Here is a 14,553-nt window from a genome sequence, read left to right on the forward strand (position 1 = left end):
TAATGCAATTTATTTTGATTAAATTAGAGTTGACATCCACTATTATATTAGTTTCAGGTATACAATGCAGCGATTCACTATTTTTGTACATTACAAAATTATCACTACGGTATGTCTAGTTTCCATCTGTCACCATATAAAGTTATTACAATATTATTGTCAACATTTCTCATGCTGTATGTTACATCCCCATGACTTATTTATTTTATAACTGAAGTTTCTACCTCTTATTCTCCTTCACCTGTTTCACCCACCCTGCCATTCTCCACTCCTCTGGCAACCACCAGTTTGTTATTTGTATCTATGAGTCTATTTCTGTTTTGTTCAAATAACTTGCTTTTAAGATGACCTACTTTGCATCAGTTTCTCAGTTGGTGAGCATGTTATCAAGATAATACTCATTATGCCCGGCCAGTGTGGCTCAGTAGTTGAGCACTGACTCATGCACCAGGAGGTCCTGGGTTCAATTCCCGATCAGGGCACATACCCTGGTTGCAGGCTGGATACCCAGCAGGAGGCATGCAATGTCTCTCTCATGAATGTCTCTGTCTCTCCCTCTCCCTTTCTCTCTGAAAGCAATAAAAACGTATTTTAAAAAAAGATAATACTCATCAAAAAGTTTAAGTAGGGTTTATTTTATTTATTTTTAAACAGCATAAACAAGTATAGATTATAGATTTAATAAACATAAAAAGCAAATAACTTTCCCAAAAGCAAAAATCATCCTAAAAGATCCCAAAAGAACTTGTATTTCAACTATCAAAATTTAAGTAAATTAAAGGTATATTCTTAATTTTTTAATTAGAACACAACCTTTATTATTGCAGAAAATATAATTTAAAAAAACAGCACAATAAGACAGCTGTAACTGCAACTTCTGACAATAGTGGCATACATTTTAGCAACCTCATATTTCTCTCTTTTCTAGTTTTATGAAAATATCTCTAAATGCAGCACACTCCCAAATTTACAGTGAAAAGGGCTTTGACTATAAAGTGGAGACTGAGTACAATGTTCAAATCCTAACTCTATCTTTCAACTCAGCATGTCTGGCTAGTCATTCAGTTCTGTCCCTGGCATCATACTTCTATGTTGCAAAAATCAGACGCCCTTTTCCACATCTGAGACATTGTGAATATGAACAATGGCTTCTGGTTTAACAATGAGGCTGAACCAAAATATGTACAGTCAGTCAAATGCTTTATCTCTACATATTCACTTTTTAATGGTTTTCTGAATCATCTCAACATAAAAAACAAATCAACACCAGTGAAATACTTTTAAAATTCTGTCATTTGGACACTTAAGATACTGGAAACAGTATCAATTGGTACTGATTTTTGGACTTCAATTTGAACAAGGAGCCTTTAAAATATTTATAACATTTGACCACTAGGAGCATGCATCTTGAGGAAACAAGACAAAAACCAGAGAAATCATTATATGCAAAGATGCTCATCATGCATTATTTATATTGACAATAAAAAACTACTTAAGTGCTAAACAATGGTAAGGTATTTAAGTAAATTATGATAGGTATATCTGATTAAATAATATGTAGCTATTAAAAACTATGTTTATAATAACATAAAAATGTCAATATAAAGTAAAGAAATAGGATTCAAATATGATTTATAAAGCAAAACACAAAAACAGTGGAATAGATTATAAACAAACAATTATGTAGTCTTCTTTGCCTTCCTTTTTTAGGGGGGGATTCAAATAATCTATAATGAGTATAACAGAGTGGTAAAACTTTACTTTTAAAAACAATATCACTTGAACAGTTTGGTTTCCTCCACCAAATATCTGATAGGGCTTATTTAAGCTGCAGTTTTTAATTTCTCTGGTGTTTAGTAATTTAAGTATCAGTTTGTCTACTAATAAGGGATACTTTTGCTGCTCGTTCACATGATCGTTTTAATATCTTAAAGTGAAAGATGTTTTGATATTAGAATAAGATGTGGTAATGATCAATCACATTAATAGCATATTCCTACAGATTAGGAATAACATTAATTATGAAAATTATGAAATGAATTCAGTCTTTTACAGGAATTCATATAAGCAATACCTGGCACAATTCCCCTTAAATAAATAACTGAAAGCAGTCATAGCGATCTATTTTAGGAAATAATTTTTTTATATTTAAGAAATCAATGTTATGCTTTTGAGGCAGCAGAAAGGCTATAAATCCTAATGAAGTAAATTGGGGGAAAATTTCTTCTTTAATGTACCATCAAGGTACACTTTAATGCTATTTTGGCTAGACCAAGACTTCGGCCTCCACAGGAATCGTTTGGAAAGCTGCTTCCCATGAAGCAGTGGAATGTTTCCAGCTAGTTCCTCCAGTGTTCTGTCTGCTTTGCACTTTCCCCTCAATGAAACAGGACAACTAATAGACTGTGGCTACAGTACAAAGCCCAAGCTTCAGCAGCAGCAATATTATCTTTGGATCTGGACTGAGGGGCAGGAGTTAGTCAAATACAGTTCAACTCTCAGAAAGTTGGCCATTTGGAATGCACTCTTATTTTTTCGAAATTCTTTTCTTTCTTGTGTTTTCCATCATCTTTCTCTCACCTTTTTTCTCGCTAAGAGTGTCATGCAGGTCATTCATTTATTGAATGTCTATTATGCAATTATATTGCCACTTCTCATCTTTCTTAATAGGTACTTAAATGTTAGTTTATCAGCTAAATGTGGCATGTTTTTAGAGAACTCAATGTAGAAAAAAGAAAAAGAATACTGGACTACTAGGAATATCCTCCTTTCAAATGGCACAGAGGCCGTGATAACTCATACATAAGGGGTTCTGGGATCCCAATCTACTGCTTGGCTCTGAAGTGAACAATATTTATATAATCAGATCCTATAAATATTATTCATTAGTTTTCAAGTTTCAGACTCAACTTATAGATAAAACAAGAACAACTTACATATGATTAGAGAATAGAGACCTTGTCAGTGTAAGAGTACAGCAGAAAGACTGTGGAAAATAGGAAGACAGGTGAAAGAAATGATAGGAGCACTCATAACCAAATATAGCAGAGCATCGAGAGGTACAATCTCAAGAACATGGAAGAAAAATAAAGATTTAAATGTATTATTTAGAATTACAAAATAATCAATGAAATTAAATACAAACAAATGAAAATTAGAAAGGAGAAAGCAGAATTAGTATACTCAAGCTAAATCCTGACCTTTAGTAATGAAGTGTCAACAGATAATCTGTTAAATCAGTAAACAAAAGTAGAAGAATATTATTTAGACTTAGGAAGATAACACCGAAAGAATTAAAAACAGAAACGTTTTACGTTGCTAGCGCTGGGAAATGAGACTAGAAGTGGAGAGAATAGATGGGAAATGCTCCACACCCTCCTGCACAAGTACACACACACGTACACATTTATGCACACGTGTGTGCCTAGAGATTACTTTTGATTAAATAAAATAGCAGGTTACTTTAAAAATATGTTTAACCTACAGAGATTCACACCCACCCATTCCCTGTGGTTCAATAACATCATGGTCAATTTCTGCTCAGGGAAGCACTACTCTAACGTCAAGGCCAACAGTATGAAGGAGTCACTCCATGAGCAAAGCAAACACATAACCTGGCCCCAGGTTTCTCAGCCTTGCCACTACTAACATTTTTGGATTGGATCATTCTTTGTAGTGCAGGGCTGTCCTGTGCGTTGTGGGATGGTCAGCAGCATCCTTGGCCTTTATCCTCTAGCTGCCAGTGGACCTGTGACAACCAGAAATGTGTCTAGACTGCCAAATGCACTTGGAAGAGAAAAATCTAGCTCAACTGAGAACTACTCATTAGCAAAAGGATGTGGCGAGAACACCAGTCCACTGAAGATGGGGTCACATAATCAGCCCACTTAATTAATTGTGGGTCTACTGAACCATGCTCACTAATAACAAGAAGAAACAGAGATGAAAAGTGCTCATATTGCACATGAGATGTAAAAGGACTCTATATTCTTTTGATCAGTTCCGTTCTTGTGTGCTCTCAGTGAGAGCATCTTGTAGGGCTGAATGAGATTCATCATGACCTTCACGTGAAGCAATCGTATCATTTATATGGTGCCCAGACTAAGGCTTGACCAAAAAAATAAAAAATAAAAATAAAAATAAAAAAAGGCTCTCAGCTTTATTGAGAAATGGTATGTTAGTGACATCCAACAGGTCATGTAAATGTTGAACACTATTTTATAAACTACGTAGGGGAAAAAAATTTTTAATCCTCACCCGAGGATATTTTTTCCATTGATTTCTAGAAAGAGTGGAAGGGAAGTAGGAGGGGGAAAGAGAGCGAGAGAAACGTCAATGTGAGAGAGAGAGATCAACTGGTTGCCTTCCGCACCAGCTCTTACTGGGGCTGTGGAACCTGCAACCAAGTTACATGCCCTTGACCAAGAATCGAACTTGAGACCCTTTGGTCCTTGGACTAAAGCTCTAACCACTGAGAAACCAGCCAGGGCCTATATAAGAAACTTTCAAAGGTAATTTTGACTATACATAATTTTTGCCTTGTGTGTTGAATTTGGAACATTTATTTATTTAGGAACTTTTTAAAAACATTTTTTTAATTATTTTTTTGTGTTTTTTTTTTTAAATATATTTTTATTGATTTTTTTACAGAGAGGAGGGGAGAGGGATAGAGAGTTAGAAACATCAATGAGAGAGAAACATCGATTCAGCTGCCTCCTGCACACCCCCTACTGGGGATGTGCCCGCAACCAAGGTACATGCCCTTGACCAGAATTGAACCTGGGACCTTTCAGTCCACAGAACGATGCTCTATCCACTGAGCCAAACCAGTTAGGGCTATTTAGAAACTTTTAAAACAGAATCTCTCTGTAGCTCTAATACATCCATCCATTCATAGCACATGCATCCAGCTTTTATTAAATACCCTCTGTGTGTCAAGCACAGTTTGGTAGATGCTAAGAAAACAATGGTTGTTTAAATATACACTAAATTTTCACGGAATGTAACTACCATGTACATGTATATTTTGTTTTGTTTGGAACTTTGTCAAAAATTGTTCACCATTTAGAAAAATCATATAACCAACAGCATTTACTTTGGTTTTGGGTCTCCTTTTTTCTACCATACAATATTATTTATGTATAAGTAGATTTAGTTTCCCAGGACTGCTGGAACATATTGTCACAAACAACAGAAATTAACTAACAATTCTGGAGGCCTAGTGTCAGTGGGTCAAAATCAAAGGTGTCAACAGGGCCATGGTCCCTCAGAGGCTCCAGGGAGAACCCACTCCTTGCCTTTTCCAGTTTCTGGTGACTGCTAGCCTGCCTTGATCTGTGGCCATATCTCTGTCTCTGTGGTCACAATGCCTTCTTCTCTTCTGTCTGCAGTCTCCCTCCACAACATATTTATTTATCTATTTATTTATTTATTTATTTATTTATTCATTCATTCATTCGTTCGTTCATTCATTCATTCTTTTATTTTATATTTTCGTATAGAATGTCTGTAAAGCCTTACAGTTAATTTTTTTCCTTTATTAATTAAGGTTTTACCTATGTGTCCTTATCGCTCCATTCCCCCCTGCCCTCCCCACTTATGCCCTGACCCCCCTGGTGTCTGTGTCCATTGGTTAGGCTTATATGCCTGCATACAAGTTCTTTGCTTGATCTCTCCCCCTTACCCCTCCCCTCCCGTACCTTTCCTCTGTGGTTTGACAGTCTGATCGATGCTTCTGTCTCCGGATCTGTTTTTGTTCATCAGTTTATTTTGCTCATTATATCCCATAAATGAGTGAGATCATGTGGCATTTATCTTTCTCTGACTGGCTTATTTCACTTAGCATAATGCTCTCCAGTTCCATCCATGCTGTTGCAAATGGTAAGAATTCCTTCTTTTTTACTACAGCATATTATTCCATTGTGTAGATGTACCACAGTTTTTTAGGCTGTTTCCAGATCTTTGCTATGGTGAATTGAGCTGCTATGAACATAGGGGTGCATATATCCTTTCTGATTGGTGTTTCTAGTTTCTTGGGATATATTCCTAGAAATGGGATCACTGGGTCAAATGGGAGTTCCATTTTCAGTTTTTTGAGGAAACTCCATACTGTTCTCCACAGTGGCTGCACTAATCTGCATTCCCACCAGCAGTGCACGAGGGTTCCTTTTTCTCCGCATCCTCTCCAGCATTTGTCCTTTGTTGGTTTGTTGACGACAGCCATTCTGACAGGTGTGAGATGGTACCTCATTGCCTCCATGACACATTTAGAATCCACCAGGATAATCTACCCATCTCAATATTCTTAACTTAATCACATCTACAAAGTCCTTTTTGCCATTTAAATTAACACTCACAGGTTCCAAGGATTAGAATATAGACATATTTGGGGGAACCATTATGCAGCCCATCACAGGTAGGTCATAGTACCTCTAGGAATTTCATTTCAGATAGTAAAGGGAGCATCTAGAATTTTTTTATATATAAAAGGGGAGAGGGTTGTGATGGATGGTATTGAGAATTACTGTTCTAGAGGGGGTAAGTAAAAAAACAATATCCAGAGCATAAGGGACCATTTTATTCTTTGACTCTTTTCTTTTTTAAATTTATATATTTTTATTGATTTCAGAGAGGAAGGGAGAGGGAAAGAGAAATAGAAACACCAATGATGAGAATCATTGATTGGCTGCCTCTTGCACGCCCCACACTGGGGATCAAGCCCACAACCCAGGCATGTGCCCCAACCAGGAATCAAACCATGACCTCCTGGTTCATAGGTCAACACTCAACCACTGAGCCCCCCCGGCAGGACTACCTTGACTCTTTTCACCTCAGTGCCTTCTCACTGCCTCAACTACAACTCCAAATTCTTTAGGATCTGACACTTGCCTGTCTCTTCAGTTTCATTTTCTTCTGTGTACTTTATGCATGAATAATAGTAAGCTATTTTTTGTACCTTAAGTAAAATATGCAGTATATGCCTTTGTAGCTTTGTATTCTCTCTTGCCTTGTCTGCCAATTCAAATTCCTTGTTAGCTCAGTCCTCCAGTAATATTTACTGACCCTCACTCCCCACCCGACAAGGCAGATCACTCCCTCCTCTGAGTTATCACTGCACCGTGCACATAGTTGAATTGTTAAATTTATCATACTACATTATAAATTATTTGTTCCCCTATTATTAGACTACAAGCATTTGTCTCCCCTATTATAAGACTACTCTAGTAGACCCAATGCACAAAATTTGCCCTCGTAGCCCTGGCTTCATCCGGAAGGTCGTCTAGAAGGACGTCTGGTCTAATTAGCATATTACACTTTTATTATTCTAGATGAGCTTTTACAGGGAAGTGAGTCTTATTTACCTCTGTAGATAAGAGTATTGAATGAATAAATTAACCTCTATGCTGAGCTTATGTTCTAGGAACTGTCCATCTAGATATACTTCAAAGTCCACATTTCCAAAATGGAATTCCTTTTTATTTTGAACCAACACCTTCTGCTGAGTTCTTATCTTCATAAATGATACTATAAATGAGCCAGTGGCCCATGCCAGAAATCTGAGAGATATCCTTAGACATCTCTTTCTCCATTACTTTCCACATTCAGTCAAACTTCAGCTCCTCTCAATTCTAACTCCCACATTGCTTAGCCTGCTTCTTTCTTTTATTCCTGATACCTTGTCTCTATCTCCCACTATTTGATTCTCACTCCTTTGAAATGGTCAGGCCTGAAGTTAACTTACTCAGGTACTGTGAGCCAAATTGGAGCTAGGCAGATAAATGAGAAGGGCATTCCCTTCAGGAAGACGAAAAAGAAAAGGGTTTCTATCCTGAACACATCCTGAAGGCAAGCCTGGAGGGCTGACGGTGCCTATGTAAAAAGAACTACTCCTATCTGGGGGTGGCTCTTAGATGTGCTGTTCAATTGTTGTCCTGGAAATTACCTTTACTTCTCTCCTGTGCTAGATTCCCTGTTTCTTTTTTATTCCCTAACTTTGGTAAATGGCATCTTTCATTGCTCACTAAGTAAGGATGCGTGGTAGATAATTTTTGAGTCCTTTCACGTATAAAAAATGTCATTATTCTATCATCACATTTAAATAATAATTTGGCTGGGTAAAGAATTCTATAATGAAATCATTTTCCCCAAGATTTTGGAGGGTCATCTCCAGATTAGTATGAGGGACATGGGAGAGAATAGAGTGGCTACCTGAGAGCACTACAGTGTCCTCAAAAAAGACTTAGGTCCTCTCAGAGTAAGAAAGTGAAGGAAATGTTTAGAGAAAAACTGAGAACACAGTTTTGCTGCTGACAGATCATGAATTCTTGAGAGCAAAGTGGAAGGGTTTCAGGAGTTTGGGAGGAGTGGGAGATGAGGTTAGAATATGGTTAACAGAGCCATATGGGATTAGTCTGGGAAATGAAGGATAAACTAGGATTCTTTTTTAAAAAATGTGTTTTTATTGATTCAGAGAGAGGAAGGGAGAGGGAGAGAGAATTATCAATCAGCTGCCTTCTGAACACCCCCAACTGGGCATAGAGCAGCAAACCAGGCATGTGTCCTGACTGGGAATCAAATCCTGACTGGGAATCAAACCATGACCTCCTGGTTCATGGGTTGATGCTCAACCACTGAGGCACATCGGCCAGGCTAACCTAGGATTCTTGTGGTGACTGATTAGAAATTGAGATAAATGGTATAAGGTAATTATCCAAATGATGTCAAGGCAAATATTGGTAATAATTAAGTGAATAGTGGGGATTGAGGACTAGGGAGTAGGGATTTGACCAAAAGCTTGCAGAGTTCTAAAACTCTCATTCCCTGCAGGTGATAAGGATATGGAAGCCAGAAGAGGGGAAACTATGAGTTTATTCCCAGAGCATAGAAATTTTCCAAAGAATCACAATAAGCCAACTGTATCTCAGCACAGTTAAAAATCCTTAAGGGTTCTGCTCCAATGAGAACTCATAATAATAAAAGTTAGGAATTGGTAAAAATGGCGACCAGCAGGAAGGTAGGGAGGGAGAGAGTGTGAGAGCGCAAGGAAGTGATAGAGGAGTGTGGAAACCATAAAAATACTAGAAGAATCCAAAGGCAACAAAATCTCAGACATATGCCGAAGCAATTTCTTCACCAATACAGATACTAGGGCATTGGAAACTAAAGAGAAAATAAACAAATGGGACTACATCAAAATAAAAAGCTTCTGCACAGCAAAAGAAACCATCAACAAAACAACAAGAAAGCCCACTACATGGGAGAACATATTTGCCAATGCGATCACTGATAAGGGTTTAACCTCCAACATTTATAGGGAACTCATACAACTCAACAAAAGGAAGATAAACAATCCAATCAAAAAATGGGCAAAGGACCTAAACAGACAACTTTTAAAAGAGGACATTCAGAAAGTCAAGAGACATATGAAAACATGCTCAAAGTCGCTAATCATCCGAGAGATGCAAATCAAAACAACAATGAGGTACCATCTCACACCTGTCAGAATGGCTATCATCAACAATTCAACAAACGACAAGTGCTGGAGAGGATGTGGAGAAAAAGGAACACTTGTGCACTGCTGGTGGGAATGCAGACTGGTGCAGCCACTATGGAAGACAGTATGGAGTTTCCTCAAAAAACTGAAAATGGAACTCCCATTTGACCCTGTGATCCCACTTCTAGGAATATATCCCAAGAAACCAGAAACACCAGTCAGAAAGTATGTATGCACCCCTATGTTCATAGCAGCACAATTCACCATAGCTAAGATCTGGAAACAGCCTAAGTGCCCATCAGCAGATGAATGGATTAGAAAACTGTGGTACATCTACACGATGGAATACTATGCTACTGTAAAAAAGAACGAACTCTTACCATTTGCAACAGCATGGATGGAACTGGAGAGCATTATGCTAAGTGAGATAAGCCAGTCAATGAAGGAAAAATACCACATGATCTCACTCATTTCTGGATAATAAAGACCATTATAAACTTATGAACAAAAATAGATACAGAGGCAGAGCTGTCTCGAACAGATTGTCAAACTACAGCAGGAAGGCCGGGGAGGGTGGGAGGGCAGGAGTGGGGGGGGGGGGTAAGAGATCAACTGAAGGACTTGTATGCATGCATATAAGCATAACCAATGGACATAAGACACTGGGGGGTAGGGGAGGCCAGGGGATTGTCAAGGGGGGGGGGGAAGGAGACATATGTAATACTCTTTGTAATACTTTAAGCAATAAAAAAATAAAATAAAATAAATAATAATAATAATAATAAAAGTTAGTATTTACCAAGGACCTGGCATTTTATATATGTCATTTTATTTCATTCTCACAATAATCCCAAGAGGAAAGTTTTATCATTACCATTTTATAGATGACAAACTAAGGCTAAAGAGATTAAAGTGTCTTATATGCTGCTACCTTAGCTCACAAGAAAAGTCCTGATGGAACCCAAACCTTATATAAAACCTAAAATAGCAGAATTTCATATGAAGGAGTCCTTTACTTTTGTAAAGATAAAAATTTCTCTTCACCTTTTACCTCCATGCAAATACATAAAGAAGTTATTTTGTAAAGACTTACCATAATGCTTTCTCTGACCAATGAGTTCTATCTAAGCACAATACTCCTTTATAGTAGTTCAGTAAACTGAGGGGAAAATTTATCTACATGTTATTCTCTAGTATATATGTATATATTTTTAAAGCCTACCTCCACAGAGAATTTTACAATGACTGAAGGAATTCAATCAACAGAAGACAGGTGCAAGGTGCATCAGTGTATATGAAGAACCATGATGTTAGTTCACAGACCAAGAAAGCTACAAAAAAATCAAAGAAAAAGAAAGAAAAACAGAGGTTTTCACTTTATATGCCCCAAAGTTATAGAAAAGAACAGTATCAGAATTTTAAAGTTAAATATTGATTAACAGCATATTTAGCCTTACTTGGAAATCTTCATAAACTGAATATTACTCCCAAGTAAGTGAAATTAATAAAACAAAAAATTTTAGTTAGTGAAAACATAATTGTCAGATAGTTGATTAAGATACTTATCTTTGCCCAGCTGGTCTGGCTCAGTGGTTGAGCGTTGACCTATGAACCAGGAGGTCATGGTTCAATTCCCAGTCAGGGCACATGCCTGGGTTGCAGGCTCGATCCCCAGTAGGGTGTGGACAGGAGGCAGCCAATCAATGATTCTCTTTCATTATTGATGTTTCTATCTCTCTCCCTCTCCCATCCTCTCTAAAATCAATAAAAATATATTTTTAAAGGTATTCTTCTTTCAGTACAATCCATAATAAAATATGAAGGTATTAGGTAACTACCACAATCAAGTAAAAATAAGTTTTTCAGAAGAAGAATAACAATTTCAAAATAAGTCATTAAAATTCTAGTCAGGTTGCAGGAGGATTTACAAATATACTTCTTTTAATGCTATCATGCCTGAATTTGAGATGCTGTTATGAACAACTTGTTACTTTGAAATTAAATTTGCATTGTTTCCTAGCCTTTTTATCTGTCTGTACTTTTGCCCAATCCCCTTGAAAGCAGGGGCGTACACTTGTAGGCTGGATGGTCAAAGGCATTGGCACAGTTACTGCTATGAACTATGGATCCTGAACCAGTTTTGCATAAGAATTACCTGGAGAACTTCTTAAAAATGTACTTCTGAAATCCACCTCAGATTCTTAGAAATGTCTGTTTATACAAAGATCTGCAGGTGTGTCTGAGGCATTGACAGATTTTAGGAAAATAGACTAGAGCTATGAGTTTAGAACTGTGTTCTAAAGAGTCTTAAAATTCTCACAAAATACCTTTGGGTAGTTCTCACATATTCCAGTCAGAATAATTCCATTTTTATTTATTTTATGTATCTCTTATGCTCCTTAAAATCTGAAAACTACAAGACCAGCTAGAACAAAGTGAACTCACCCACATAGATATTAAACTCATGATTTTGGCATCATAATTGACCTAATCCAAAGACAAAGAGACTAGACAGATAAAAAGACCAGGATTGATGAACATAGAATATCTGTTAAGGCCAAAAGAAAAATCTTATAAAAGCAGTTCTGTAATTCATTTACTGTATTTTTTATTACAACTTAAAATAACTCATTCAATACTGAACTGCATGATAAAGTTCTCTAAATGGAAAAAGCACACATAAACATATTGTATTAATTGCATATGCAGCTGTCACTTATAAAAACTACCTTACTCTGGACTGCAAGTAAAAATACAAACCATGTAAATACATCCAAAGCTTAGTGACCTTTTCCCTACAATCTTCATTCCGGCAGACAGAGAGGAGGCAGATCTGAAAGGTGTGCTCCTTGAGGAAATGATCACCCTAGAAATGTGATCAGAATGAACCCTTGTCTATTGCTTCCCCACTAGCATGAGGTTTGGATCATTTGAACTCATTTGTGGTCCTTCCCACAATGTCCTCTAACCCAGAAAACTATGTTGTGTTGTGGTGAAAGGCAGGTAAGAATGCTAGTTTCCTCCTCCCATCCTGTCCTTGGATATTGCCCAACAGAACTGTCTCTATACATCCTGGCCTTTTGAAATCCTCCATAATGTATGCCCAGTGGAAATTAGATGTGAGACAGCAAATCTTATACGTGAATACAATCTCAAGGGCTGCTTCATCAAATGGATCAGCATAATGTTTTTACTCACCTGTCTGAATACACATACTAAGCAGGAGATGAACTGAGAAAGAAGCCAGAAGAGCAACTATCAGCAGCAAAAAACTAAAATACAAAAGGGTACAAAAAAAGGTTTTTTACCGTATCTCTTACAACAATAATTTTTTTTTAAGTCTCACAGAGACTATCTTTGAGTAGTTGGGTTATGGTCACTGAAGAAAGTTAAAAGATACTTTTCTGTATTTACCAAATTTTATTTAAGTGAAAATATACTGCTTTTAAACTAGGAAAAAAATCAGAAAGAAACAAGCTTTATTTAAAGTAAAAACAAATTTCCTATTTTAGCACTCTTGTTTACTGACGGATGGTGCAGCCACTCAATAATCTTTTAATATTTCCCTTTTATGACTATTTTTCCTATTTTGAAGTTTTAAAGTTATAAAGTTTGCGATGAATACTTCCCATAATAAAAACAAGTTGAGTTACTTAAAAGTTGGTTTGCTTATCAAGAAATTCAAAATAAAAATAACCTAGGGAACACTCGGGGAGGAGGGGTTTTCTTCCCCTCTTCTTTCCCCGGGTGCATTACCTTTGCCTTTCTCTCTCCTAAGCTCCAAGGGGCCCTCTTTTGTCTCTGTAACTTGTTTCCTGAGCCTACACAGCCCATTTGGCTCACTACTTCTTCCTCTGTAACTTTCTTTTAAATATATATATACATATATATATTGATTTCAGAGAGGAAGGGAGAGGGAGAGAGAGATAGAAACATTAATGATGAGAGAGAATCATTGATCAGCTGTCTCCTGCACTCCCACACTGGGCACGTGCCCAACCAGGAATCAAACTATGACCTCCTGGTGCATAGGTCAACATTCAAACACTGAGTACACTGGCTGGGCTAAATAAACTTACTTTTATTATTTGAAAAATAAAAAATGAAATAAAAAATAATTTGAAACACCTAAATGACACTGAATATTTTAAATTTACTAGTAAAATAGATCTTCTACTGACAAAACAAGTATGTTCATTCTACCAACCCTGGTGCTAGATGCTAAAGATAAGGTTCAGTTCTACAGGATTTAAGAGTTTAGCGGTGAAACTAATTTGCAAACAAATCATTGTATTAAATGATAATAACAAAATGAATATACAAAGTACTATGGGAGCACAGAAAAGCTAGGAATGTCTTTTATTTTGGGCAAACTGGCGTATAAGCAGAGTCTTGAAAGATGAAAAGAAATAGGCACAGACCACATCTGGCCTCGGAAAGGAAAAAAACTGCTTAACAGTGGGAGGACCGGAGGAGTTAGACAGCAATGAAAAGATTATGTGCTTTACTTACACTCACAAAATTGCTATTTATAAGCAATCTGCATGGCTGATAAATCTTGATTCACTTTGGCCAACATGACACAACAAATAAGTCACTTCGTAAGGTCATAAATTAGTGTAGATCAAGTCTCCCATTTTTTTAAATTAGCCACACTTTTGGATTTAAAAAATGCAAATTATATAGCATTCCTCCAAGCTACAGACTAACAACAACAACAAATGCTAAAATCCCAGAAATTACTTAATTAGAAATTGGATAACACCAGCTGCTGGAGTCTATCTCATTTGTCTTACTGTACTATCCAAATGGAGGGGGGAGGGGGGGGAAAGTAATGGTAAAATAAGAAAAAACTCACCTAAATCCAAGGATACCAGTGTGAGCCATAACAAAAGCTAAGCCAAGGATGCCACTTCCCATGATGGCATTCATCAAATTGAACACTGAGAAACCATATGAAACACCTGGGGATCCTTGTCTGTGAAGTTCCTGTAAGCACCCAAATTTAATAGTGTTAAATGTTGGCATGGTGAATTCAAGTTTCATCGAGAAATGACTGA

General features: G+C 37.0%; 1 protein-coding gene across 1 annotated transcript in view; it reads right to left on the bottom strand.

Annotated features, from left to right (window-relative positions):
• Window positions 1–14,553, bottom strand: part of SLC38A6 (solute carrier family 38 member 6) — a 67,729-nt gene that overhangs the window by 51,650 nt on the left and 1,526 nt on the right. Inside the window, exons 2-3 of the mRNA XM_081090414.1 lie at window positions 14,352–14,482; window positions 12,692–12,765 (exon numbers count right to left, since the gene is read on the bottom strand). Of these exons, the coding sequence (XP_080946540.1) occupies window positions 12,692–12,765; window positions 14,352–14,482 (205 nt within the window). The remainder of the gene's footprint in view (window positions 1–12,691; window positions 12,766–14,351; window positions 14,483–14,553) is intronic.

This window comes from Myotis nattereri (assembly GCF_964212035.1).
Source record: "Myotis nattereri genome assembly, chromosome: 1".
In the NCBI taxonomy this organism is placed as follows: domain Eukaryota; kingdom Metazoa; phylum Chordata; class Mammalia; order Chiroptera; family Vespertilionidae; genus Myotis; species Myotis nattereri.